Source organism: Propithecus coquereli, unplaced genomic scaffold (genome assembly GCF_000956105.1).
Source record: "Propithecus coquereli isolate 6110/MARCELLA unplaced genomic scaffold, Pcoq_1.0 Scaffold66, whole genome shotgun sequence".
In the NCBI taxonomy this organism is placed as follows: domain Eukaryota; kingdom Metazoa; phylum Chordata; class Mammalia; order Primates; family Indriidae; genus Propithecus; species Propithecus coquereli.
This window is the reverse complement of record NW_012152618.1, coordinates 2,718,974-2,720,953: the sequence shown is the minus strand read 5'-3', so window position 1 is coordinate 2,720,953 and position 1,980 is coordinate 2,718,974. Positions and strand designations below refer to the sequence as shown.

Sequence of the window (1,980 nt, the reverse complement as noted above, 5' to 3'; positions counted from 1 at the left end):
TTCCTTCATATCATCTGGGAAAGTTAATCTCTCTTTATTTTCGCTTTTAATAGTGAACTGGACTATCATGATGCTGTGAATGTCAATGATCGGTGCCAGAAAATTTGTGACCAGTGGGACAGATTGGGAACGCTTACGCAGAAGAGAAGAGAAGCCCTGGAGGTGAAGTCTTGAAGCCACCTGTTGACATGAAATCTTTAATTAAGTCCCTGGCGTTAGCTTTCTGTTTTTCTGTGGTGTTAAACAGATTGTCTAGTGAAAGGAACCTCTTTAGAAAATGTGATTCCTACAGATCATATTGGGCAGAAAAAAAAAAAAAAGAAAATATGAAATGCAAGAGAAAGAAGGAAATGGAAAGGTGGTAGTTTTGTGCTATAGTTTATCCATACAACAGTGAAATATACTTTTGAATTTTGAAAAATCCAGGGGTGCGAGATTAAGGTATAAACCCACTTTGTATCAAGCAGTACTTACAGGAATTTCCAAAAGTCCTTCTGTGTGAGTAAATTGAGCTGTGACGGCGTCAGGAAATCAGGAAGAACCTAACTGAGATGTGCCAAAGGGAACATGACAACAAATGTTAAAATGAGGAAAAGTTGATGTGGAACAGAATCGGGATGAATGTGGCCTTATCTAAGTATAAGACTTGATGAATAGCAGTGGGTAGCTGGTGTTTAACTGTACCTAGTCGTTTCCATCCAAGGAAGACTCCGCCAGTGCGAGGGAAAGAAGTGATTTATGTTTCCTGAGTCTTTTCACCCTGACTCTGATGAAACTTTTAAAATACGTGATATCAAGCTTCCCAGATGCCAAATGGCTATTACAGATCTGCCTAAAGAAAGAAATGTTGAGAGGGAGGAAGGACAGGCATGTAACAGAGAGAGTGCAAAACATTTTAGAACAGGAGAGAAAGATGAATCTCATTATGGGAGACTCACAGATAGGGAATGCTTTCCCCATCCGCTCTCCACCATCTCTGCCATAGGAAACAAGCACAGGTTCATTCTCTGTTGCTTGAAACCTTGTGCTTTCCTGTGGCCAGAAAGGCAAGACATGATCTCTGTGCTAAATCCTGAATGAGGATTTGAGAACATTAAACTGTAGTTCTTTCTGTCTTCACTTAGGTAGGTGACTTTGGGAAAGGCACACAACTTCTCTGCACACTGTTAACTACAACATGTGGAAGATGCCCTGAATTTTCTGTCATCTGGCATGGTTAGATTATTGGGTCCTCTAACTTACGAGGGGGGCTTTAGCCGAAAGCAAGTTATAATATGCCATATGTGGGTTCTCAGCTTTCATAAAAGTAGCATGTAGTAAAGTACTTTAGGTAGTTTAAAAACAAGCCTACTCTGGCTGTTATTAAATCCTTCTTTCATTCAGAAGGCACCACAGAGACCTGCAGGGCTCAGCCTAGTCATTCGAGTATAGGGTAATCTTTGGAGACACATGCTAATGTGATGAACAAAGTGTCAGATGATAGTTTATTGTTGTGGAATGCATACTTATATTTTAAGTGAATTTTTTTTATTGGCCTGTGATAATGCTTGCTTCCATTTAAATAATCTTCAGAGAACTGAGAAATTGCTAGAAACCATCGATCAGCTTCACCTGGAATTTGCTAAGAGAGCAGCTCCTTTCAACAATTGGATGGAGGGTGCGATGGAGGATCTGCAAGACATGTTTATTGTCCATAGCATCGAGGAAATCCAGGTAATCGAACCCTAATTCTAACACTTATGCATTAGAAATGAATTGTCATTTAAACTTAGAATTCTGCTATTTGTTGTTTTTGGTTTTGTTTTATTTTTTTAAACTAAGAAACATGTGGCTAGAAAGCCCAAATTACCCTTTGTACTTTAGCTTAAAAATGTTTACCACTCACTCTTGGCTGGGCACGGTGGCTCATGCCTGCAATCCTAGCACTCTGGGAGGCCGAGGTGGGAGGATCACTTGAGGTCAGGAATTCAAGACCAGCCT

The 1,980-nt window shown here is 40.1% G+C and overlaps 1 protein-coding gene across 1 annotated transcript in view; it reads left to right on the top strand.

The window, feature by feature from the left end:
* ACTN2 (actinin, alpha 2) overlaps nt 1-1,980 on the top strand; it is an 85,376-nt gene that overhangs the window by 56,524 nt on the left and 26,872 nt on the right. Inside the window, exons 13-14 of the mRNA XM_012660155.1 lie at nt 54-162; nt 1,573-1,713. Coding sequence (XP_012515609.1) covers nt 54-162; nt 1,573-1,713 — 250 coding nt within the window. The remainder of the gene's footprint in view (nt 1-53; nt 163-1,572; nt 1,714-1,980) is intronic.